At 36.9% G+C, this 24,861-nt stretch overlaps 3 protein-coding genes across 4 annotated transcripts in view; all 3 read right to left on the minus strand.

Annotated features, from left to right (window-relative positions):
• tmcc3 (transmembrane and coiled-coil domain family 3) overlaps window positions 1-8,460 on the minus strand; it is a 57,833-nt gene extending 49,373 nt beyond the window's left edge. Inside the window, exon 1 of one of the 2 annotated variants that reach the window (XM_088072672.1) lies at window positions 8,069-8,460. In XM_088072672.1, the coding sequence (XP_087928798.1) occupies window positions 8,069-8,146 (78 nt within the window). In that variant the 5' untranslated portion in view covers window positions 8,147-8,460. Of the gene's footprint in view, window positions 1-4,482; window positions 4,740-8,068 lie in introns of those variants that run through there. The other variant, XM_042511571.2, reaches the window with a different exon arrangement.
• Window positions 8,461-11,065: 2,605 nt separating this feature from the next.
• ndufa12 (NADH:ubiquinone oxidoreductase subunit A12) lies at window positions 11,066-13,774 on the minus strand. Its single transcript, XM_042511665.2, has 4 exons — window positions 13,617-13,774; window positions 12,777-12,862; window positions 12,495-12,582; window positions 11,066-11,312 (listed from the first exon to the last, which is right to left on the minus strand). Exons 1-4 carry the CDS (start codon window positions 13,703-13,705, stop codon window positions 11,132-11,134), a joined length of 444 nt encoding a protein of 147 aa, XP_042367599.1. The 5' UTR covers window positions 13,706-13,774; the 3' UTR covers window positions 11,066-11,131.
• A 1,212-nt stretch (window positions 13,775-14,986) lies between these two features.
• Window positions 14,987-24,861, minus strand: part of fgd6 (FYVE, RhoGEF and PH domain containing 6) — a 29,784-nt gene continuing 19,909 nt past the window's right edge. Inside the window, exons 11-21 of the mRNA XM_088072617.1 lie at window positions 24,173-24,244; window positions 23,844-23,912; window positions 23,611-23,694; window positions 23,139-23,218; window positions 22,931-23,033; window positions 21,616-21,759; window positions 21,365-21,467; window positions 19,868-19,962; window positions 19,632-19,760; window positions 19,393-19,541; window positions 14,987-18,264 (exon numbers count right to left, since the gene is read on the minus strand). Coding sequence (XP_087928743.1) covers window positions 18,222-18,264; window positions 19,393-19,541; window positions 19,632-19,760; window positions 19,868-19,962; window positions 21,365-21,467; window positions 21,616-21,759; window positions 22,931-23,033; window positions 23,139-23,218; window positions 23,611-23,694; window positions 23,844-23,912; window positions 24,173-24,244 — 1,071 coding nt within the window. The 3' untranslated portion in view covers window positions 14,987-18,221. The remainder of the gene's footprint in view (window positions 18,265-19,392; window positions 19,542-19,631; window positions 19,761-19,867; window positions 19,963-21,364; window positions 21,468-21,615; window positions 21,760-22,930; window positions 23,034-23,138; window positions 23,219-23,610; window positions 23,695-23,843; window positions 23,913-24,172; window positions 24,245-24,861) is intronic.

The raw sequence follows: 24,861 nt of genomic DNA on the forward strand, positions 1-24,861 counted from the left end.
CACACACACACACACACACACACACACACACACACACACACACACACACACACACACACAGCCATAAATATCATGCCGCTGACGTGTTTGACATCATTCATGCTCCAGCCCTCACAGCAACAGGTGGAAACAGTGTGTGAATCTGCTGTCGTACTTCTATCTTTGCGGCTAGCAGTAGTAAAAAAGTAACTAAGTATATTTACTCTTACAAAGTACAACCTGACAGTTGTAACTTTGCAGATATTGCACATAAAACATATGATCAGCAGTTCAAACGACAAGAATAGAGGTGCAAACATGAATCTATGCGTATGTGGTCCCCAGTGCAGCACGTGACTTCTAACATCATATCCTGTTGCCATAGCGATAAATTGAGCGGTACATGTGTAACGAACATGATGAGAAATGGATGCCGGATATAAGATGACAGCTTAGTGTGTGTGTGTGTGCGCGTGTGTGTGTTGCAGATGCTTCTTGAGAATAATAACTTCCTCCTAAGTAAAGGTCATCATCATCAGGGTTATTATATACTGTACATGCATGTAACCCGGCTCTGATCAGCGACGCCTGCTGCTGATGAGGTCGTGTTCGTGTCGTCAGTGACAGAGGCAGTCTTTACCAAAAATACAAGTTATTTGTTATTGTAGCATTTATCAATCAATAAAATGTTTAATTCTTTTACAAAGAAAATGCTCTTTTCTTTTTATTTTGAATGCATAACTTTTGCTTGTAACTGAGTATTTCTACTCTGTAGTATTACTAATTTTACTTAAGTACAAGATCTGAGTCATGAAAATCAGCAGAAGCTTTATTAGGAAGACTTTCTTTATAATTCATTGATTTATGATTCTCTCTCTGTCTCCCTCCTCCCACTTTTTCTGCTTTTAATCAGCTGATTATGGACATTCAGTCTTCCAGTCAATATTTTGATTCCAGTCCAATCAAAATTTCTAAAAACATAGTGGCATCATGACAAAAACATCACCCTGCCCTCATTCAAACACGATTGTCACTTTTTAACAACGTTATGTTAACACGTCATGATGTGAAATGCTGAAGAACATTTAGTTATAACAAGAAACCTTTGACATTATAACGTTATCCTGCTTCTGCACCCTGACAACAGTCTGTGAAACGTCAGGAAGCACAAATGGAAAGTTAATGACTGTGACAGGAAAAAAAACGACCAATTATGGGAATTCACTTAACCACAGTGGCAAATAACGAATCAGGGCCAACCATTAAATATGTAATATATTTACTAAATAGATGCGATGTTTATTTCGTTTTGCAGAGACGCGTTGTTAGTGTTGACCTTTCCCCTGTTGATTTTAATATTCCCATTAAACGACGAAGTCTAGGACTGTAAGCGATTAATCTTTTAGTGGTCTAAGATGACTTTTTTTAAATTAAACAAGTACTGGTGCAATTAATGTGTTTACTTCACTTTAATGGCATCATAACCAGAGTGGGTGGAATGTGTTTTCAGGACAGCATGGTGAAATGTTCAGTAAACAGGTGAAGCAGCATGTTACTTTAACAGACTTATATCACAAAATAAATAATAAGCACGTCAATCCTTGGACAAAGAACACTGCACACAGCACAAACAGAGACACAGCAGTTGTTTGTGTTGTAGAAAAAGACGGTAATTATAAAATTCTTCCCATGCTGGATTTAATTCAGTTTGCAGAAACATACAATCCCAACATTTATTCGGCAACTGGTAGATTTAAAAAAAAAAATACATAAAATTGAGAATTAGTTGATGGATTAAAAAAAGCCAGATGGGAATGTCTGTTTTTACCTAATCCAACAAATTAAATGAAGCAGAAATAGTTGTTGCCAAAAACAACCCTGCTCACTGGTTTGCAACGTTGCCAAAACTGTTTACAACCAGAGACGTTGAAAAAACAGCTGTAACTACAACAGTATAAATATCTGACCGCTGACACATTTACATCGTGTCTCTTCAGGTTCCATTATATCCACTACACCTGTTAGACCTACCCTTAATCAACCCCTAAACCCACAAAGTGTCCTCACATTGCATCATTTCTTTCCCCGAGGGCACGTAAGGACAAAAGCACGGGAACACAAACACCTACTCAATGAGCTCTATCAGCCAGAGAATCGTGTTGTTGAAACGTTACACTGTGATGTCCTCTGAGACATCACCTCTGTTATGGTGTAAACACACGCAGCTTAATGAGGGAGAACATGAGCGGATAAAAGCAGAGCTTCGACCGCGGCCCTCGAGCGCTGAGACACTGTGATGGTTACCATGGTAAACAGCTCGAAGTGACCACGGTTAACAGTCGGGGGTAATTTCTGAGGCTTTGCAGAGTTATTCTGTACACAGAAGTTTTGACAACATATCAAGGGTGCAGAAGCTGTGAAAACGCTGTGACTTGTTGCACGACTCGTCTGCAGAGTTTAGACCTTGAAGAAGGTGGAAACAAACTGAGGAGCGATAAAAAAAATAATAATAATGCTGCTTCTTCCTTCTACTATTTCCTTGTCTGTGGACCGGCAAAGGCTGTTGGCTTGACAGGAAGAACCCCATTATGCTGAATGTGTTACATAACATTATTTTTATAGCATTTTGTTGCACATATACTAGCAGACTGAGGCGCATAATGCATGCACACACAAAAACACAAAGCGTCAGCACAATACGAGCAGCCCAAAGCACAGCGCGCATCCAGAGGTTGGCTCAGTGATGCCTTTCCTTTTAGCCAGAGAGTGCATCAACCGGACATTTTTGATAGAGCGGCTGAGACTGTGATGGACAGATTAAGACAGGAGGAACACAAACATGACCTCCTGTTCGAGCACTCAGAGCCAGAACGGAGAAACTTCAGGGACGAGAAAGAAGGAGAAGATGAAAACAAGCTCTGCAGATTGAGCGGTGGTGTGATCTATGGCTGCCGTACACATTCCTTAGATGTTACACGAGCAGCAGAGGCAGATCACATGCTTCACACAGGCAGAAAACGTGGTGAAACATGCCTGACTCCACTTTTAACTGACAAAAAACAACTTCCATGATCATCTCTGGTCGCTTCCCTAAAACTAACTCAATTATCAACACAGCTGTGATGAACAAAACCATATACGTACACTGTCAAATCTGACAATCTGACAGTAATCTAGGAAAGTAAATACAACTATTAAGTCTTAAGTTCACTCAAAATTTAGCTTAATGTTGTGAAATTGTTGCAACTTAAAAATGACAAGCAAAATTACCTTGTTCTTTCTAAGTGTTAGCAACTTCAGTAAACCGAGTTAGTCTGACTTAACGTGATCATCACAAAGAGGCTTTTGCCAATGATGAAGTTAGGAGATCTGCAAGTTCTGTTTTAACATTTTAAAGAAAATGCAAATATGAGCGACTAGTCTGAAACAAGCAGAGTACAGATATTAGGGTTCCTGCAGCTTAAGACAAGTAATATTAAAGGCTTTTTAAGACCTTTTTAATGCCTCTCGGACTGAAGTTTAAGCCCAAATTTCTAACAACAAAAATAAAGGACGATGTTTATTGTAACATAAAATATGGCATTTTTTTAATGATTCTTTAAATCAAATGTGGAAAAAACAACCTTTTTTAGAACCAACCAGATGGAAGACAATGACCATATTATATTATCATAAACATATCTTTTTGGATTTACATCATGACAAATTTCCGAAGTTTTTTTTTATTATTTCATAAGAAAATAGATACTACCAATTATTTTGAGATTTTACAATGCAATGTCAGAACAAATGATTCATGAAATCCTACTTCCAATGTCTGATTATTTTAATGACTATTGAAAGATCGATTTAAGTCATTTAATACCAATTAAGGCCTCATTTTTAGATAAATTCAATTACTTTTAAGTCTATTTCAGGATGCGTGGGAACCCTGGATACATAGCACAGTAAATTTTGTTTACTGTAGTTGCTGAAACATAAAAAGACTGATTTAATTAAACTTGTCATTTTTCAAGTTGCAACAACTTCAGAAATGTAAGTGACTATAACAACATTTTAAGTAAACTTAGATATTATGTAAAATATAAATTGAGACTAATAGGTATATTTACCTGCATTTTAGGTTTTTTAACATAAACTTGCCAGATTTTACAGTGTAACAGCAACCTCAGTCTTCACAGTCCTGCCTTTAAAACCTGATATCTAATCAGGAAAATGTCTGCAAAGCTATCAAAATGTACAATCTCGGTATGCAACAAAGAACATTTCTGCGATAAATAAGCACACAAAGTTTTCGATCCAACATGTGATCCACATAAATGCAGAGCTCAAAAGGGCAATAAAACTCTGCTGATTGTATGTGACTCACTGCGACGCTGCACCTGACTCCATTTAACCTTTATAAACAGCAAGAGACCAGATTTGTTTCTCTATCACATCAAACAGACACAAAACTCAACAATAAGGCGATAGATTTAAAGCCGAAACAAGTGCAAACGCTACCTCTGTGACATAGATGAGCGGGATAGCGCTGTAGTTCTTCCTCATGCCTTCTCTTCCTCACAGCCTGGGGTCAAAGTGCATGTCACAGCAGCTTCAGCAGACCCCCGCACATCAGAGCGCTCTGTCTGCCTCTTTGTACTTTTAGGACTTCCCTCTGAAGGGAGGAGGAGTATATTTACATGTCTCTATCTGATCATGTGTGCAACTCTCTTATTGTGAAATTTTTGCTTCCTGTGTCAGCAGCTAAACCAGCGTCTTCTTAGCTGTGCACCTCAAAATCTCCCTCTGCTACGCTGCCTCGTCCTGGGGGTGCGTCCTGTTCTGTGCTGTTCTCATACACTTGGGAAAAGACCACCTTAAAAGGCATGAAGCAGCCCGAGCCGGAAATTTTTTTTTTGATCCCTATCAGCCACCCTCCACTGGCCCAGGCACACTTAGGCACGGTAACAGCAACCTCGACTGCCAATCAGGAGGCAGCAGACAGGAAGATGGAGAGATGGGGACGGACGGTGAGGGAGGGAGAGAGAGGGAGAGGAGAGATTTAAGGGAATGAATGAGTGTGGGAATGTTGAGTTAGTGCAGGAATCCCCTGCCGGACTCGCTCCCCGAGGGGTGAACGCACTCTACAGGACGGAGACAGCACTTATAATCTGCAGAGCCAGATAACAGCCTCCGTGTGTGTGTGTGTGTGTGTGTGTGTGTGTGTGTGTGAGAGAGAGAGACCAAGGCTGGACTCTGCACCCACTCCCACTCATGCTCAAAAACATTCTTCACAAGTGTGAGTGGGAGCAGAGTTGTTTCTTGTCATCTAGCCAACCTAAAGCATAATAATGTTTTTCATCTACAATTCAGCTGAAGAGTCCAAAACTAACAAAACATTTATCCTGCTGACAAATGTTTCTGTGCCGCCAGCAACAGTACTACTAGTAATACTTTACTTAAGCAAAAGTACTCCTGAATACTCCACTACAAGTAGAAGTCTTACATGCTTAAAAAAAAGTATGAATTAGCAAAAAAGTAAAGTTTAAATGATTCCTGCTGTCAGTGTTTTCCTAATAAAAGAAGTTTTTGGATAAATATTACTGCTGCGTTTATGTTGCATTTTACTTCTGATGATATTTGAAGTTGTGCTTATAAACTGCTGGATGGTTTAATCAACAGCAAGGATACTCAACTTGGATGAGTGGAGGCCACAAATATTTATATTATATTAGCTAAAGAAGTAGGAGAATTTTCACAGCACATCATATTATCACAATCAAAATCAACACATCTGGAGAAACGTGGTTTTCACTGACAGGAGGGGGGAAAAAAATTGCAATCTGAAAAGTAACTGACATTGTTAGACAAATGTAGGGCAAAAAGTACGACATTTGCCTCTGAGAAGTATCAAGTTGCATAAAATGGATATACTCATGTAAAGTCCCTCGAGTACCTTGAGTTTGTGCTTAAAGGTCCAGTGTGAAGGATTTCGTGTCATAGTGCAGAAGCATCCACACTAATTATATTCCATTTCTGCCAACAGATGCTCCTACATCCTACACACTGGACCTTTAAGCTCAGTACTCAAAGTAAGTAAATGTACTTAGTTACATTCTTCCATTGGTGGCCAGAGCCTGATACACTGAAAAAGCTTTTATATCTTACATTTAATATTTTTTGTATGCGCTGGATTATCTAGTGCTGATTATGCGAGACTGTTTAAGCCTTGTAAATGTCACTTGCCTTGTCTTATTTTAATTAGTAATTTTATATTATTTGGGCTTATGTTTAGCTAGACGCAGTATAAACAACATTTCCGGATCTCCAGTGTACTTTGACACTTATTTTAAGCCCTAAAGTTTCATCTTAAATAACTTTTTAATCTTCTGGTCTTTGCATGACAGTTGATTTTCAGTGTTATCTTTTGAAGTTTTTTAATGTTAGTTTGTTAACAGATGGTTTACGTTCCATTCATATTAATTACTGCCCACTTTAAGACATAGTGACCTTTTTCGCAATAGGACTTGTTTGCAGAAAAAGAAAAAACAGGTGTTACTAATGACATTAATTAACCTCAACTGTAGCACCAACATGTAATCCAGCCATAATTAACATAATAAAAAACACCTGCGCTTTTTCCTGCTGGGAGATGCCAAAATGCCTCCCATGAAAAAGGATTATCACCTCATAAAAAAACATAGTGCTCCATCTACAGCCAGAAGAAGGAAAAAGACCTCGCTGGTCACCTCCACCTCCAATTACAGTCAACAAAATAACAGCACAACAGTTTGAGAGACATGAGCTGGACTTTTCCTCCGTTTAGCTCTGAGCTTCACCCAGAGACACACATGGGAAGTGGACAGAACTGGGACACCTGTATTTTTACAGCTAAAATGCTCAGAGGGAGGCCAAAAAAACTAAGACATAGACATAAAAACAGGGAAACCTAGAAATACATGAACCTTACACTCAAATCGACGCAAGGGGAGGAAGTCTGGCATGATTAATGCATGAGTGAGAGGACAGGGAGAGAGAGTAAAAAAGAAAAAATCGGTGCTCTTAACCATTTAAAAATTGAGCAAAATTGTTCAGGAAAAACTCAGGAAGCAGTTACAAGTTACAAAAAAATTACCTGCAATTCAGAAAAAAAAAAAAAACTTATTATAAATAAATTTGAAACAACAAACATGGAACATATAAAAGAGATATAAATATATAAATCAATATCAAATTATGAATAAATATATACACTAAAAAAGTTTAGAATTATTATTATTTTGACAATAATTATCAATATAGTTTTTTGGACATCTCACCTATTTTTTTTTAGTATTTTTATCTTCCAATCTTTTTTTTCTTTCTTTCTCTCTCCCTCTCTCTTCAAGACAAATTTTCCCCCTTTTTTTTAATTTCTTGTAATTTGTGAGACATCCCTTGTAAAGTTACTTGGTGCCCTTTTGGCAGAAAAGTGATGTTCTAGATTTCAAAGGGTTAAAAAGAGGAGGTGGAGGATCGAGGAGGAGGAGGATGTGATGTACTACGAATACAGACGAGAGATATGTCAGGAGTTGGCAAGAGGGACAAAGGAAGAGGAAGGAGGGCCAGACATGGAGTGGACATCAAGACGTCCCTCATTAGCATCTTTCTGGTGCCCAGCTGGCATCACGAGCAGCTCCATCATCCTGCTGCATCAGCACTTGTAACGTCTGAGAGAGATTATCTGCTCCATTTTGCAGAGGACGAATCAGACAATAGCTATCAGCAACAAACGAACTGCTCATTGAGCACAAATTTAAATGCCACTCAGGCTTACAGTCATCAGTTAAAGCACTGATGGCTCATTTTTCTTAATTAATTTCAAGGATTTGGATCAGATGCCGCCTCAATTCTCCGAGCAAAGTCTCCTCTGGTTTCTAAATTGAGACGGGAGAGGATTGTTGTACGCTGAAATGCTGACTCGAGAGGATGCCATGAGCCTTTTTCATGCTCTCTGACTTGTGGTGGTACAGTGACAGGGCTGACTCACAGGACATGAATGAAAATGAACAATGCCCCCTCTTGGATATTAAACATTATTACAGACACGGTGTGTGCTGAAGCTTACAGTGAGCAGACTTTCTTCTTCTTCCTCCTCCAAACCATCTCCTCGTAGTAAAAGTGACGAAACTGTGAATCTCCTCATTTAGCAGCTCCAGATCCCTAAAAACCAAAGAGAAAATAATAGTCTCAACAGCCGAAATACAAAAGTAAGAAGCAATCACATCAGTGAAAGTAGCCATTTAGTACCACAGTGTACTTATTGTCAGTAGCAGAGGAAGTATTCAGTATTCAGATCCTTAAATTAAATACCACACTGTGGGAAAAAATCAAATTAAATAAAAACACCTAAGAAAACCTAACTTCTTTAAAATAACTTAGAAAACTATGTTATTTAAAATGAATTAAAAATGTATCAAAAAAATAAATAAAACATTTAAAACTCAAAATGAGGGAAAAACCTCAAACTTATAAACAAAATTGAAAATAACACCCACCAAAACTCACAATAGTTTTAATTAATTAGTTGGTAGTTAAATTCATAACAAAACATATTTATACACTCCTCTTACAATTTCCATGCAAAAATCTTAATTTGTAAAGTAACTAATGCTTTTAGATAAAAGTAGTGAAGTAAAAAGTACAATATTTCCCTCTGAAATTAAAAGAAAATATTAAAGTAAATTCATAGTTTAGTACAGTACTTTAGTAAATTTACTTACTAAATATAAAAGTATCATAATCACAATATGCTCACTTCAAAATAAAGGTATTAAGTAGTGGTGGAATATAACTAACTACCACTTACAAATTTAAGGTACATGTACTTTAACTGTGTATTTTCTTCAATGCCATTTTATACTTTTACTTAACTTTACCCTGCTGCATTTCAAGGGGAAATATTGTTTGCTATTACTGTTACAGCAAAACAAATAAAATAACATTACAGCGAGACAAAAAATACACGATTTACATTATTTTACACAAAAACACTCTAGAAACGTATTTAACAGCGGTAACAAATATTTAAAAATACACACTTAAAGACGGCTAACGGCTCCGTATTTAGCCGCTAGCTAGATGATAACGTTAGCATGCTAATACACTCACCGTGGATGATGCAAAGTTAGCATGCTAATGCTTGCTAATTAGCACCGCACTGAATGAGAGGAAGAATGTCGTTTGCTTTGTAGATATTTGGCCAAAAACAGTAACAAACAATAACTACAGCGACAAATACTTAAAATCAAAGTTTTGATTTTGAATAACACTTAAAAAGACGGCCAGCGGCTCTGTGTTTAGCCGCTAGCTTGATGCTAACGTTAGCATTCTAATACACTCACACTGGATGATGCAGACAACTACATGCTAAAAATGCTAATGAGCAATGCTAGTGCTAATATTTGCTAATTAGCGCCGCACTGAACACACACAACAGCTGGACCTGAATTTAGGAACATCTTTGCCAAAATTTGGCCAAAGAAAAAAAATGTTGAAAAAAGTTACTATACTTATACTAATACTTACCCAATGTGTTCACCCTTTTTAAAGAAGGAGGATTTAGAAGTTATTTTGCATACAAAACAAGAAAAACAATTTTAATACATCTACAAATTTAATTAGGCCACCTCCCAAAATAAATTAAATAAATACAACTTGAAAAAATAATTTTAGTGTTGGTGGTGGTTTTTTCATGCAATTTTAAAAAAGAAAAAAGCCAAATACATAAAAATGAAAATAATTTCAATATATTCCTTTAAATGTATGATTCAAGACCTTATCAGTTAGGCACCCCCTCACTTTGGGCATTTATGAGAATATTTTTTTAAGGTTAGCAGAAAAAAGCACAGGTGTTACTAATAACAATAATTAACCATGATTGCAACAACAACAGGTTCCCCAGACTTTATCAGCATAATTAGTTACATCTTTGCTTTTTCTTCTTTGAAATACTAAGTCATTGGTTTGAGAAAGGTTGTTTTTAAATTATTATCATAATAACTTAACACTGACAGAAATAGGCTTCCATAAAAAAAAAACAGTCCTGTAATAAATCTTAGCATTTATGATTTAAGTTTTGGTCATTTTGAGAAGTGAGGTGGAACAAAATATTATACATACCTTTGCAACGTAATTTAACGACATCAAAAACTACATCCTTCTACATAATCACAAAGTTAAATCAGAACCTTACTCTCTTCAAACATTAAAACATTCATAAAAAAGGTGGATTTACTGCAGGACTGTTGTATCAGATTGCAAGTTAAGCTCAGTGTACTGAATCTAACATACATCAACAAAGGGAAAAGGCTCAAATATCAACCTGCAAAATCCAAAAAGTGTAAATAATAATAAACATACAGACCTCTCCTTCTGCTCCTGGCAGGAGTTTCACAGGGACTCTGACAGAGTCATCATGAGTGTGTGTCGAACGTCCCGTCACTTTAACACAGCGTGACCCGTCAGCTCTGGAGAGTCTCTGCACACCTCAGTGTGAAATGCTGCACGCTGCAACTTTGCCTCGGCTCAGCATAATCCTCCAGTTAATACCGTGTAACACAGACACACTGCTGTAAGCTCACTGTCTCTGCTGCTCATTTCGACAAACGTCTGTCTTTAAACCAGCAGCGTACTGAAATATAGTGCTGACAAAAACGCATTTTCAGTGAGTGGACAGTCAGAGCTTGATTGACTTGTAGGATTTTTTTTGATTTTTAGGATAATTAGTTCATTGTTTTAGTCGTCAGGAACAAATGTGAAATGTGAGGGTTTTATGCTTTTATTCAGGATTATAATAATAATCTTTTTGGATTTTATCAGATTTTATGAGCTATTTTATTGATTTGAATACTCATTTATTATCTTGTTTATGCCTTCTTGTATTTTATCTTTTATTTTGTTGACATTTTATGTCATTTTCTTTCATTCTTCATGTGTTTTAAATGCGTTTAAGGTGCTATATAAATAAAGTCTATTCTTATTTATCCACCACAAATTGGTTCTTCTCAATCTGTGCAGATGACTAATTTTGTTTTTAAAAAAAAAGTCTTAAGTGAGAACCATGTCTGTATAGAGATTTTATTCGGGACGTGTTGGCGAGAACCATAATTTACAAACGTGCAGTCGGAGTTCACTGAGCTCCGGCTTTGGGTGGAACCCACTCGTGGATCTTCTTGCGGGTGGTGGAGTACGGCACGTACTGCTGCGAGCTGCCGCTCACGTTCAACTGGTGGACCTCGGCGAGGAACTTCTTTGGGTCTGGAGGATGTGTGGTGGGGGGGTCGTCTGTCATACAGTGCAGCCAGCGGTGCCTGAAGAGCGAACAGAAGGATGTTGCTGGCTTAAAAAGGTGACTTCTGTATGTTTCAACCTGGAACATTTTCACCAAGGTTTTGTGTCTAAGTGACTGATGCGAACAAAAGTTTTTGTAATTGATCAAGTATTGAGCGGCGGTGAAAAAGGCTGCAGTGTAACCGCTCAGGGTTCACAGCGTCAATGTGCATCCACTAAAAGTGTTTGTTTTTGTCACTGACGGCTCAGATTGTTATAGTACGTGTCTGAAAACTTTATGGAAATGATCACGACAGAGATAGACCATTTTGTTTAAGCTCAAAATCCTTTTGTCACACCAGAAACAGCCCTGAAAGGGCCTTTGCCACCAGACTTCATTTAAATAAACCGTCATTTCAGCGTGTATAGAGCCGGAGAGTTAGACACTGTTGGGACAGTGGAAAGACAAACAATAATGGTTTGTATGCAGAGTTCCCACACAATTTCATGGGCGAAGTTTTAAAACTCTTCCATGACTTTTAAGGTCACATGACGACAGACGGTTTAAAATGTAAAAAACAAATATTATGTTATTCTAGGTGGTCTGCCAACATGTAACAATCATTTCAATGACAATTCGGTTGGCCCTTGGGACAATTTGTTTGAAAAAATAAAAAAGTGCCATGCTCTACTTTCACAACAGCTAAACTAAAAGGATTGAACGCCCTAAGCTTCTCGTGTCAGTTTCACCACCTCAAAAATGCAGCTCATTGTTGAAGTATTGGTGGGGCATCTGTTCAGTAACTTTGTGATTCATGACCATACATGTTAAATCACTCTGTCAAAACATTCATTATTTGGCCCCACCTGCGCGGCGTTATTCAGATTCAAACTCTACTCAAACATGATAACTTCTATCTGGCAAACACAGAGGGGGAGAAAAACACAGGGAGAAAATGAAAAAAAACATAACCTGACACGCACATCAAAGGTACGTTACGTCACTACTTACAGAAAATACCAACTGAAGGACGAATTTAAAGATTATGTTCCTCAGTTCAGTTAATGCATATCTAAAGAGGAAGTTGGTATTACGTGCTGAACTTACTACAACCAAAAGAACTCATTTTAAAGGTGAATAGCAGATGTGCCAATTTTACCCAAAAACATAAAGCGCAAATTTTCAATGCTGTATCAATCCTATAAGAAACTGCAGGTCGTACCATTCAGCAGGAACCATGCTGCCGTCCACCTCCCACATGGTGTTCTTCCCGTTCATCTCTGTGGTGTAGATCACCCAGCGGTGACGTCCTGAACACAGTTTCAACACAGACAAGAGTTTTTTTTCCAAACTACACAACTGTCATTTCTCTGCAGCAGCTTTGGTATAAAAGAGCACCCAAATCTGAACATCCTGTGCAAAATCCTCCAGAAAACAATAATGTTTTACTGCAAATGTTCTGCTCGGGGCTTAAGATCAGGCACATATAGAAAAATGGACTTACCGAAGAAGTAGTGCTTCGTGTCCTCGTAGTATTTGTTTCCATATTTGTCCACGCCAACCAGGGCTCCTGTCTTAATATCGTTCACCCTGCCAATGAAATGATAGTCAGGCGGACGGCACCAAGACAAAAAAATCCACTTTAAACAAGCGCTGTGAACCCAATATACAAGCTGACATGTTGCTCAAATAAACACAGTGTGATGACCTACAACGACTTCATGATTTCATTAAATAAGTCATAACATTATAATAATAGACTCATAATACCTAAAAAACAAAAAAGGTCATAATATTACACGAATAATGTTGCAGTTTCGAAAGAAGTAATAATATCACGAGTGCAATGTTTTAATTTAATTATAACAAAGTCATCCTATTAACTTTTTTTCTAATTTCTTGCTATTTTTTGAGCCACGTCTTAAATTGCTTATTGCCTCCTTCTCATACTTTTAAAAAAATATCAAGCGAATTTGCTCAGGTTTTATGGGGTTAAAATATTTTATAACATAGCCCTAGTCCTCCTCTGTAATGAGCCGAATTTATCAATAGTTTACTCCGTCTTGACCTTTAGTCGATTTAAATCGAGAAAACTTGTGTTGCTGAACACAAACTTAAATGAAGAGTTTTATGAATGCAGTTTGGTGTAAGATGACATTAACACACATGTTTACATTAACGTTCGCATTAGAACCAAACCCCGTTAGCCTGCTGCTTTAAATTTAGCTGTCAACATGCTAACTGCGCTCCGAGCACAAAGACTCGGGTCAAACGTCTTTCCGGAGCTCTCTCCGTCATCAGCTGCGACTCTAACAAACAAAACAAACGAGGAGAAGAAACCGACCTGAAGAACTGAGTGAGAAAACCTCGGACTCCTCCGTGACCTGATATTTGTCCCCAAGCCCTTCGGAGGAGATTCGCATACTCCGCCATCTTGAGACGGAAGATTTACTGAGACGGACTGTTGCGCATTAAAAACAGGTCCGCCACCAACCCCAGGCTGTGAACCTACAGATTAGTTCCACATACAGATAAGAAAACAAAATGTGTATGGTATATTTTATATAATATAATAGAATAGCATATAGTAATAGAATAGAAAATAATGTAAATATATATACAAAAGAAGGCACTTAACATATAATAAAAGAGAATAGAATAAAATTAAAACAAACAAACAAAAAAGGTTAAAAAGAGCAATAAAAAAGAAAAAAATATGCAAATAACTAACAGTAGCACTTGAACAACTACATACACACACACACACACACACACACACACACACACACATATATATATAGTTATGATTTAGATAAATATGTAACCTACAAATGGATTTTACAATGGATTTTAAAACATCCAACAACACAAGTTAATAACAAAAAAATTGTCATAAATATTAGGACACTGACAAAAAATGGTTATTTTACCTGCCCATAACAGCTACATTAAAAGCATTAGAAAATAATTAAATTTTGTAATATGTAAATTTTAAATTGTTAATTTAATTTGAGGGTTTTTACACATAAATTGATGGAATTGCAGAAATTTTATTTTTGTCTTCTTGTAATTTCATCAGTTTTACAGTTGAATTACAACAGTTTTAAATTGTACAGTTTACTGGTTTTTCTCTAAGTCTTCACTGTATTTTTTTACAGATTTATTCTGGCAACCACAGCTGCCAGTATTTTTCCTTTTTTTTCTTTTTTTTTTTTTTACAGTGTAATTATTTTACATTTTCAAATCTTTAACACACAAAACCTGTTCACCAATAAATGAAAAATAAATCTAAATTCAGCAAGGACCCTGGAGTATTTAGCATGATGCTCGAGCCGATGTCTGCTGACACAGACTTGAACTCGTTTTAATTAAAGGACAGTTACACAGACGAGATTCCTCCGCTGCCCGAGAGGGTGGATCTCGAGGTCACAGCTAAGAGAGATTCGAGGGGAAATAGAGCATAAAATTAAATTCAGAGCTCTGGCATCGTGAGTCACTCATAAAAAATGTCTTATCTCTCAGACCAGCGCTTTAATCGCCTCTTCAAAGCGAGACCCAGACGATTGATGCAAATAATAAAAAGCTGAACTATTGCCTCCAACATGCATCTGTCTGCGCTCTGCAATTACGCGGTGACAGTGGTTTTGCGCGCGGCTCGCTGCTTTTCATCCTTCGAAGTGACAAATCATGAAATGAATACAGGAGGACAACGTGTATATTTATACATATTTTATTAAAAACTGTTGCCTGACAGTTTAGAATCATTGTTTATAGGAGAACTCTGATAGATGTTTACAAAATGTCGCTGTTAATGTACAATCATGAACAAACGTGTGCCTGGCGGCTCCTCGCTAACACACATCGGAACGAGGCACACGTGAAACTGTTTGAGCAACCAGTGAGCTACAATGACAGAATTTAACATGTTATTCCTTCACTAAAGAAAAGCAGGATTTGGGTTTGTCCCACTGTGGAGTTTGTTTTAATGGAGTAGTGCAACTTATGGCAATCTAACCAAGAAAAAACAGACTTGAAAAACGCTTAAAACTACAAACCTCGAGTACCCTGGCTCCACAGTAGCCCCTTTTACACAAAGATCACGCGATAGGGCCACTACAAAGTCCCGACTTTATGTCGCCTGTGCTTTTTTATTTAGAGTAAAACGCAGGTGGCATCACCCTGATTCTGTGTGTGATTTAAGACAGCATGCTGGCATCACGGAAGCAAAAGAGGCGTGACGGGCATGAAGTTTGACACAACAGTGTCCACCCCTAATGTGACATATAACACACACAAAGGCAGTGATTTATAAACTATAACTAAAAATACCGCAGTTACATTCCTCAGCACACCAGTCAGGTTGCACTTAAAGTTTAAATCAATGTCTATAAAAACAGACATTGATGTCTTATGTGGTCACCGTTTGAAGTCACCGTGACCTTGACCTTTGATCGCCAGATACTAATCAATTCACTTCAGTCCAAGTGGATATTTGTGCCAAATTTTAGGAAACTACCTCAAGGACATCTTCTGATATTGCATTCACAAGAACGAGACGGATGTAAGGTCACAGTGACCTTTACCTTTAAGCACCAAATTCTAGTCATCTCATCACTGGGTCCAAGTGAATGTTTGTGTCAAATTTGAAGAAATTCCCTAAAGGTGTTCTTGAGATATTTCACAAAAAAATGAGACTAGACAAGCCCACAGTGATCTTCACCTATGACCACCAAAATCTAATGAGTTCATCCTTGAGTCCAAGTGAATGTTTGTGTCAAATTTGAAGAAATTCCCTAAAGGTGTTCTTGAGTTATAGCTTTCACAAGAATGAGATGAATGCAAGGTATCAGTGACCTTGACCTTTAAATACTGAATTCTAATTATCTCATCGCTGAGTCCAAGCGAACGTGTCAAATTTGATGAAATTCCTTCAAGGACATCCTCAGATATCATGTTCACGAGAATGAGAAGGACAGTCACAGTGACCTTGACCTTTGACCACCATCATCCTTCAGTCTACTTGAACATTTTTGCCAAATTGGAATAAATTCCCATGAGCTAATACACTTACAAGAATGAGACAGATTACCTTGACCTTTGACCTATGACCACAAAAAACATATTAGTTCATCCTTGAGTTCAAGTGAAGGCTTGTGCCAAGTTAAAAAAAAATCTCAGGATGTTTTTGAGATATTGCATTGCCCAGGAATAATAAAGACAAGGCCGCGGTGACCTTGACCTTTGACCACCAAAATCTAATCAGTTCATCCTTAATACCAATTGGATGTTTGTGCTAAACTTAAAGAAATTTCCTGTGGGGTGTTCAAGAGTTATCGCTTTCAGAACAGACATACGGCTGTACATATGAACGTACAACCCGAAAAAATAATGCAATAACCATTATTTTCTGTCTTTTTTTTAAATGGCTCTCAAATCTCATTTTTTGTAACCATTTTCCGAACATTTACAGACAATGTTCATCTTCTTGAGTTAGCTGCTAACTGCTATTGGACACCTTTTTAATCCCCAGCGAAGGACTTCACGCATAACATGTGGTCAAAATGTCCCCAACGTCCTGCCGGCTGTCCTGTTTATATCATTTCGACATTGTTTCGGCACCGTTACTACCTCGTTTAGTGGCTTAAAGTCAAGACAACTCTGTCCCCCCATTCCACGATTGTACCTTTTATGCGGAGGCGGCATAACAGCGTGAAATTCCCGCCTTGAAGGCGCCGTGTAAAAGGGGCTACTGAGTAGTCATGCAAACTGGATGCTTAAATCTTATTTAGTGAAAAGTTTTTAAACAGAGCACCTATATTATTGCAATTCATCTCAAAACAGGAGATATAAAGGCACGTCTACAAAAACAAGCATCAAAATCCAAAATGTTTTCTTTCTTTTGAGCATTTCCTTAGAAATATAGTTCACTTTCCACAGTATTTGCCCATAAAAAAATCCCATTTTTCTGTAAGAAGTCCTCTTTTAAATTTAAAAGAATAACTGATATCTCCGAACAAACCCTGACTCCCAAAATAAGCGGCAGCCTGTGCTTCTCAAACAATAAAGCTTCCTATTTTATAAATATTAGCTCTCGGCTTTGATATAAAAAAAAGGTCAATGTTGCTCTGAAACGTCCATATACACATTTTTACCCATTAAATGTTTCTAATGTGGCAAAAAATACATTTTAATTTTATGAAAAATATCTACATTATTCATGAATTTCCAGTTTTCTCCAGGATGATGTTTCTTTAACTCATCATTTAACTGTTTTCTAATTTAAAAATGTAAAATCTCTTAACCAGAGAGATCGACCTACAAAGAGCAAAACATCAACTTCCTGTTTCTCTGTAGAAGCTGGATTTTCACAGTAAAATCCCACCTTGTTGCATCGTTAAACTCCTGAACAGACATCGGCGATACTTTGCATCCACGATTCACTTTGAATATTTTAAAAAGTGTGTGTGTTATAAATTTCTATGTTTAGATTTTGCCTTAAAAAAACAGATTTGTAACTACGATGTCAAAGTGTTTGAATGAAAGCGGACAGTTTTGTGTGTTTTGTTTCACACAAACAGCGATTCCTTCATCCGTCTGGAGTTGAAATCATCCACGACTTTTAGGATTTTTGAGGGCTTTAAATATTCCTGTTCCGTCTCACTTCCACACACATACTTCTGGACTTGAACTTTGACCCACAGCTGCGGCAAACGTTGAACTCTGACCTCCGCTGAGCGTCAGCTGATGTTAGAGAAACACAATTTGTGAAGGAGAGGCTGGTTTCCCTCACGTACAGTAATGTGGCGTTCTGCAGAGGGGTTTCTGTTTAACAGTCCGTCCGGAGTCCTTCCTGAGCTGGTGACCCCTGACCTGGGATCAGTCGGGGGTCGTGAGTTGTCGATCAACTGGCTCCGGGGCTGTGATGTCACTTCACGGCTGCAAAACCGAATCACTGTTCGAGAATCATCGCCTCCTGGAAGGCTTCGATCCATCTGAGGACAAAAAGACACAAAACAGGAAATTAGAAACCACGTTGTGGACAATCGCCCTGAAATTATGAAAATTTAAATTCTTCCATAAAATTAAAAGCTGTAATATTAAATTTTATATCATGAAATCAAACCATAATAAAACCCTGTGTGAGAGCAAAGGCAGCCTCTGCGACGAGACCAATGCCGTGCCACACACACGCCTGTTTTATAATTTGCTGGCAATATGTTTTTTTTTCCGTAATACAAAATCCTGCAACTTTATTTTCTAATATTATGACATTATACTCATAAAATTATGAAATTTTCCTTGTAAAATTATGAATTTATTGTCGTAATATTTCAAGTATATTCTCATAAAATTCCAACTTTTTTCTTGTAAAATTACAAATTTATTCTCGTAATATTATGAGTTTATTCTCACAAAATGTCCAATTTTTTTCTCTTAAAGCTAAGACTTTTTCTCATAATATTACAACTAATATTACAACTTTTTTAAATAAAATTATGACTTTTTTTCTCGTAAAAATTAGGGGTTAGGGTTAGGGTTAGGGTTTTTGTGATATAATTAGTTTTCCATAAAATGATTAATTTACTCTCATAATATTGCAAGTTAATTCTCAGAAAATTCCAATTTTTGTCTTGTAAAACTTAGACTTCATTCCCGAAATATTACAACTATTTCTCATAATTTTACGACCAATATTACAATTCATTCTCATAAAATTACGACTTTTTTTCTCGTAAAACTTAGACTTCATTCTCGAAATATTACAACTTTTTTCTCATTCTATTGCAAGAATAAAATCGTTATATTATGCCTTTATTCTCAAAATCTAACATGTTTTACTTTAACAGGCTCTAATCCTCCGTCGTACAAACCTTACTTTGTCCTGCTGTTGCGTTTAAACGTCTCACGTTATGTTCAGGATGAAATCAAGTCACAGATGTAACTATTATTAACTGACGTCTTTATATATTAAAAAAAAAGCATGAATTTGTTTGGTTGTCCTGCAAACCGGCAACAACTTAGCTGCTCAAGCAGTGAAAATAACCACAAACGTCACCGAATCAGCCTGGAAGGAAACTGTGATTAAAATAAGGCGCCGTTTGTCATTTTAGTCGAGGTACCTCTGTGCGGTGGGGATGTCGTCAGCTTTGAAGATGTAAAACAGCGTGTTTTTGTGATACAGCTTGAACTGCAGCTTCTGAGCCGGCCCGTTTTTCTCCTCCCGCAGGAAGAAACCCAGCAGCGGCTGACTCTCCAACGCCGCAACATCCTGGAGGACAAAATCATTACTCAACCAAAAAAAAGTCCAAAAAAAGCCACACAGAGTTTAGTGAAACAGCAGAATCACGCAGTGTGATACCTCGCTGGCAGCGTAGGTGTACAGCACTTTGTTCTTGATGACGAACCACAGCCTCTTCCACTGCTTCTTGTTGCCTTTTGATCGGTTTAAGTAGCCGCTCATGGAGGAGTTCTCAGTGTTGGCGGACACCTGGACAAACAGCAAATAAAGAATAACTCACTTCACTCACCTGCTTCTTACCCCAAAATGTACTCATCAGATGCAGCCCATGAGTGTTTTTTAATTATTTTTCTTGCCTCTTTTAGTGCAGCAGGAATCTTCTTCTGTTTTCTTGTGAAGGAAAAAGCTCCAGATTTGATGGGAGAAACTGATGTTGAGGCACAGCGATCACCTAAAAACAAAAACTCGATAAATTGACCAAAATTATACGGCTCCAACACAAGTAATAATCCACCATTAAGGAATAAATCTGACGATATTCCGTATTTCTGTTATTGTAAAGTATTTGTTAGCTCAGATAATCGTACTCGTGGCTTTAAAATGAAACAACTAAACAGGACTTTATTTCCATTAACATGATTTCTGAAAGATTTTCTTCTGCAGCAACAGTTGTTTAACAATGAATACAACTCCCATGATTCCACGCTACTTCACGACATCATCAAAGTCCGTCTTTTATTAATGTTTTGATTGTGAGACCCCTAACCCCAGAAAATACACACTGAGCCTTTGAAAATGCTGAATAATTGATGTTTGTTTGTACTTTGTTATTTATTTATTATTATAAATTTTCCTTTTTTTTTATCCCTTTTAATTTCTTTTTGATTGTTTCTGAACAACATACTTTTGGTGTTGTGGTCGCCTGTATGAACGATTTTGCAACATAGACTTTTTATTTATTTTTCATTTTATTCTATCTCTCTCTAACTTTGTTTTTACATGGTACAAGATAGATTTATGTCATTTTTCTTAAACTTGGTTTTATAAGAAGTCAAGTGAAAATCTTGTGAAAATAAAAATATATTAAATAAAAATACCACCCCAAGATTTTTGCAAAGTAAAAGATCCTCCTATGCCGACACTTTCTTTGCGCTTTTAATTTTTTTTTTTTTTTAGCAGCGATCATAAAAAATAAGCACAAAAAAAGTAAATCAAAATAAAATGCAGATACTGATAATCGGCAAAACGGCAAACATCAGCCCCAATAATCTGCCAGGCCGATAATCTGTTAACCCCTGACTCTCTGCATATAATTTGTTCTCTCCTAAATCTGAAATTCTTAAAAAAAATAAGTGAAGATGACGACGGATGAATGGATGATTTCATTTTGTCTGTTTGCAGTCTCGATTTCACTTTGTAACTTTGTTTTAAAAAGTGTTATATAAATAAAGTTTATTATTATTATAACATTATTATTGTGATTATTATTATTAACATCAATATTGGGAATCAGGATAATAACATAATAAATCTCAACTTCTTCCCACTCCGATTGGGCGTGGACTATTTTCGTTAAACTTTTCTCGTCCTTTGATGCTGTTTGTTGTTTTTTTGTTTGCTTGATTTTTGTTTTCATTTTATGCTCCATGTTCAAATAAATTTCAAATGTGCAGCACTTTTCTGTGAGCTGACACCCATTTTAGAAGTCAGTATCACAGAAAATCACCAAATTTGGGATTGCGATGAATATCCGATTAATCTGTGCAGACCGATTCACACACAGCACTTGTTAGGGGATAAAATCACTGTTGTTTTTTTTAAAGTGACAGAAAGTGAAATTTGTGTTTACTTACTGTTCTCCTGCAGCTTCGCGAAGCAGTGATCGCACACTCGAGCCGGCTGGTTCTTCAAGTACTCCAGGTAGTACTTATTGGCAGAGCACGCCTGACACACCACCTGTCTCACACACACACACACACACACACACACACACACACACACACACACACACACACACACACACACACACACACACACACACGTATCTGCCGTGAGAATAAAGTTCATTAAACTCTGTTGTGTGAGTAATCGGAGCGGCACTGACCCTGCCACAGGCGCGACAGTGATGCCTCCTCCAGGTGAGGGTGAACTCGCAGGTGCAGATCATGCACATGGTGGCCCTCAGGTCTGGGATCCAGATGGGAGCCTTTGAACCCAACGGGGCCCCGCTGTCGACAACACACTCCGCCTGAGTCCAGAGAGATCGAGGGTTAAACAGAGTGAAATTATAAAATACAGCTGTCTATATGCATCTGTGGGTTATTTTTATAGTCCCGTTTCGTCTTTTTGAGTCTCGTACTGAGTCAGTTTTCTTTCAACTTGTGCTTCTTGTAGTTTCAGTCTGAGTCAACTTTTACAATAAAGAGTTTTCTCCCACGGTTGTTAATCCTTCGTTGGTGCTGTTTCCTTACCACACATCCTAATTTTTTGTTTTTTTGCTTGCTACAAGCAGTATTTTGATCCAATTTCTGTCATTGGCAGTAATAATTTCTTCAGAGAATTTGCACAATAAAGCAACGAGCATCTGCTGGTGACCCTCCGTCTAAGTATCTGTTTTAGCTCCTCACATACCATTTCCTACAATACAATTACTTCTGATCAGTTTTCCAAGAATCATAACAATGGTCTGCACCAAAAGACAACATTTCTGATGACTGTGCGGCTGCGTACTTTTCAGATTTGGTGTAACAAAAAATAAATAAATCAGAATTTCCTGCAGGTTCATGAATTAGTGGATGAATGGTTTATCTTGCACATATTATGCTAATCTTCGTCTAAAATGTCTTCATTGATTTCTTTTTCCCATTTCACCTTGATATATTTAGTTGAATGTTTGTCATTAGAGTTAAATCCTTGATATATCACTAACTTATGTTAATTTCCTAAAATGCTGTGATCAGAATTTGGATAACACCACCCACCTCCTTGGAAGAATCTGATTTCTCTTTTGTAAAAGTCCCATAGCTGAAGGTATCTATAAAATTCATGCATTTCATGTTTTCCACTCAGATTTTAAAAAACTCTCCAGCTCCCCACAGCAAGCTCTTATTCCTTTTATTGCCCATTGCTTAAATACTTAAAATTTCCTTATTAAGCTACCCATTTTAAAATATTTGCCTAATTTTGAATCATATACATTTCCAATACTTTAAACCTCATATCTAATGTGTGTATTGTTATTGGATTTATATTAAAAATGAGTTCCTTGTATAATTTATTGTCTCCAACCAGATTTCGAATTGGACTTTGGGTTATTTCACTTTCTCTAAATTTTAAATCACGCCGACAATGTACACGTCTCAGCCGAGCTGCACAGAAGAACTCCATCAATTTTTGAAGACCCAGACTCATTGTTTTACCTCCTCCTGACTTCGACTTGATATGAAGGTTATTTTCTTCTTCGTGTAATCGTCTATCGCCTTGGCGATGGCCTCCAGCCACTCGTCTCGCTCTGTCGCTGAGCTGCAAACACAGAACACATCAGGACCTTCAGCTGCAGCCAAAACGACAGATTGAATGCGTAAATGTTTACTGCTCATTACGTGCTGATAATCACTGAGAGCTGACCTGGCAGACAGGATGAAGGAGCGCTCCACGCTTTCGATGTTGAGCTCGTTCTGATAAGCCTCCTGGCTGGGTTTGCTCACCTGGAAAAACACACACAGAAACACATAAATAACAGATCACCAGCAGAGACTGTGCACCATTTCAAATGCATGAGCAATGTTCACATTTGTGCTGCAATTTGTGCTAAATAATTCAATAGAGACCATGTTTTAGTGTGTAAGAACACTTGTACATTCGTAACAAACAGAAAAAAACAGATAAAATGGCAAAATGTTATTAAATATCAAAAATAAATACATCATCGAATATCAAAGAAACAAAATCATCCTCTAACATGAGAAAAAAAGTCTTAACCAGGAGACACAGACAAGAAAAGACAGTAAAAAAGTCAAAAAATCACATTGAGAACATACAAGAAATGAAAAAAAAGGATTAAAATAAAAAATGAGTGTATTTTCAGCGTGTCGCTAACCTTCATGCCGGCCAGAGAGAGGACACTGTTGAGTTTATACTGGCCGGACTGGACTGGAGTGGTGTACATGAGTGCATCATTAAACTGAAGAGACACAGACGCAAAACGAAAAAACATTAAGATAAATTTACAAGTGACAAAAAATGTAAACATACATGTAAATATTATCCATTTAGAGTGGAAAGACAGATGTGAAAGCATAACGTAAACTGGATTTTTAATTTATTTCTCACCAGAAAAAACATCCGTGGCTGCATGACTTTCCTGGACAGCTTCATTAGAGTTCCCTCCTTCAGAAACACCTGCAAATACAGACACGTTTGCTCTAAAATGGGCCGCTTAAAAACCAAAAAACATCAGTATGTGGAGTCCAGTGGCTGAATAATAACCTTAAATGACAGATTTAAAAAGTTTAAAATAATCAATACACAAAACAGAAGCAAATGAATGCTGTTTGAAATATCAGTAACTGGTATTTGGCAGTCCTCTGAGAGATTATACTACCGTGTAAATTTTCTCCCAAAATTAATCTGTACCTTTACAAAACACGGGAATGACTCACCCTGCCCGGCTGAACGATCTCGTGGTGACCGTTGAGACTGTACTGAATCTGCATCAGCTTCTGAAAGTTATCCTGAAACACAACAAAGAGGTGAAGAGATACATTAAGCTAAAGTATGTGGGAAAAATTACCTAAATATCCATGAATGAATGAAAAAGAAATAAATGACCAAATAAAAATATAAAAATGCAGAAATAAGTAAATATGTGTGTATGAATAAATACATTCATAATTTAACAATTGCATGCATAAATAAATGCACAATAATAAATTTAAAAAGTTTATAAGGAAATGTTTAAATAAACAGAAATACATACACATACATAATAAATACATGCATACAGTATACATTCATATATATACATATGTAAACGGGCAGATAGTGTGTGTATATATATATACATATACACTATCTACACTTCTATATTTATTTATGCACTTTTATTCTATATTTGTATTTATACCTGTATAATTTATTCCCTTCTTTCCTTCATTTTTTCCTCTTTATGTTATTTGTGCATTTATTTTTGTATTTATTTATTACTGGATTTAATAATTTATGTCTTTATTCTTGTACTTCTTTAACATTTCCTTCTTTCTTGACATCTATTCATTTCTTTAGCTTTATTTTATTTATGCATTTTTTTATTTTGTATTTATTTGTTCCTGTGATTAAATATTTCTGTATT

This window comes from Plectropomus leopardus, chromosome 22 (genome assembly GCF_026936395.1).
Source record: "Plectropomus leopardus strain MGB_pleo_1.0 chromosome 22, ASM2693639v1, whole genome shotgun sequence".
NCBI classification, from domain to species: Eukaryota; Metazoa; Chordata; class Actinopteri; order Perciformes; family Serranidae; genus Plectropomus; species Plectropomus leopardus.

Coding starts and splice junctions, on each gene's coding strand:
- ndufa12 (XM_042511665.2), bottom strand. CDS start 13,705: ATGGCGGAGTATGCGAATCTCCTCCGAAGGGCTTGGGGACAAATATCA. Junction 12,863..13,616: donor TTTCTCACTCAGTTCTTCAG/GTCGGTTTCTTC, acceptor TTTCATTGGCAG/GGTGAACGATATTAAGACAG. Junction 11,313..12,494: donor AGCATGGTTCCTGCTGAATG/GTACGACCTGCA, acceptor TTCGCTCTTCAG/GCACCGCTGGCTGCACTGTA.